A 1,473-nucleotide genomic window follows, 5' to 3' on the forward strand; every position below is an offset into this window, starting at 1 on the left:
TTTTATTGCTGATAAAACTGTTTTTCATCATCTTTTTATTAGTTGATATATATTTCGTATTAATAATCTGCGATTCACTGAAACTAGTAAAGTTACATAATAAATGGAGTAAAAAGTACAATATTTGCCTTGCAAATGTAGTGCAGTAGACCTATGAAGTAGCCTAAAATGGACATACGCAAGTAAAGTACCTTAAAGCTGGACTTTTTTTTCTTACTATTTTTGTCTTATTATGAGTTATACTATCATAAATGACACAGAAATTCCTGACTTCAGTGAACCCACTGAGCCTGACTAACCCGGCTAACCGACTAACATGCTACAGCTGAAAGGAAACAACCGGTGTACTGCCAAAACGTTCCGGGTAAAACTTAGTCGACAAACTATAAATGCGTTATTTTGGCAGACTGAAAACGTCCTGTACCAAACGGCTCGGGACGAATACACCCCTACTGCTCAGGTTGTCATGATACCAGATACAATACTAGTATAAAAAGATTTTTTCTATACACACAAAATAAAATAATATATGGAAGTGAACAACCTACACATAAATGCTGGTACAGAAAAGTCACTAACCACATATTATGCATCTGTTTCCTTCTGTATTTTCAATACAATTGAATGTATAATTAACAGATTGTATCGTTTTTAAAATGTGGCATCAAGAAAGTGTCGTTGTACTTTAAAAACCTTACTTCCTGGTATAAATTACAGGTATTACACCCAGATTTGAGTGCTGAGTGATGGCGTTTTTAATGAAGTGGTCCTCAGTCTGTCACACAGAGAGCTAGACGAGGCTGATTTGATCTCAAGTGAAAAAGTGTGAAAGAGAACTGACTGGTTGCATCAATAGCTGTGTGAAGCTATGTTTACTGGTGTGAAGAAAAAAGGCGGGGGGGCTATTTAACGTGCATTTTTGTCATAGCAGTGCTAAATTCAAGGGGACAGGGGGAACTGGTTGGCATTTGGATGAGTGAGGAAAGCAGAGACTGAAAGAGAGAGATTTCTGATAACTCAGATGTTTTATTTGGCACGAGGAGAGCAGAGAATTGGCAGAGTTAAGGAAGAAGAGCAGTGATACAGTTGTAAACCACCAAAAACAGACGAAGCAGCAGTGCTTTTTATTATAAGTACATAAAATATCCTAAGCTTTTAAAGCTAGACTAAATAATTGGTTGTATATTCTTGGTTTCCTCTTTCACTCGCCCCACAGAAACAGTGCGTGAGTATGAGGTCCAGTTCCACCAGCGCCTGGACCAGGAGCGAGCCCAGTGGAACCAGTACCGGGATTCAGTGGAGAGGGAACTGGGTGAGCTGAGACGCCGTCTCTCCGAGGGCCAGGAGGAGGAGAACCTGGAGGACGAAATGAAAAAAGTAGGCTTCATTTTTCTCCTCCTTACTGTTGGATTTTACTCATACCTCGTCTGCTGTATGTGTGCGTCGTGTGTATGAAGCACTGAACTCCACCAC

The 1,473-nt window shown here is 39.9% G+C and overlaps 1 protein-coding gene across 3 annotated transcripts in view; it reads left to right on the forward strand.

Moving 5' to 3' along the window:
* Positions 1-1,216: 1,216 nt before the first annotated feature.
* Positions 1,217-1,473, forward strand: part of rabep1 (rabaptin, RAB GTPase binding effector protein 1) — a gene marked incomplete at its 5' end in the record, with an annotated part of 25,119 nt that continues 24,862 nt past the window's right edge. For all 3 annotated transcript variants that reach the window (XM_035666374.1, XM_035666375.1, XM_035666376.1), the window contains 1 exon segment: positions 1,217-1,377. In XM_035666374.1, the coding sequence (XP_035522267.1) occupies positions 1,217-1,377 (161 nt within the window).

This window comes from Morone saxatilis, unplaced genomic scaffold, assembly GCF_004916995.1.
Source record: "Morone saxatilis isolate NCDOM2014 unplaced genomic scaffold, NCSU_SB_2.0 Contig20, whole genome shotgun sequence".
NCBI lineage: Eukaryota > Metazoa > Chordata > Actinopteri > Moronidae > Morone > Morone saxatilis.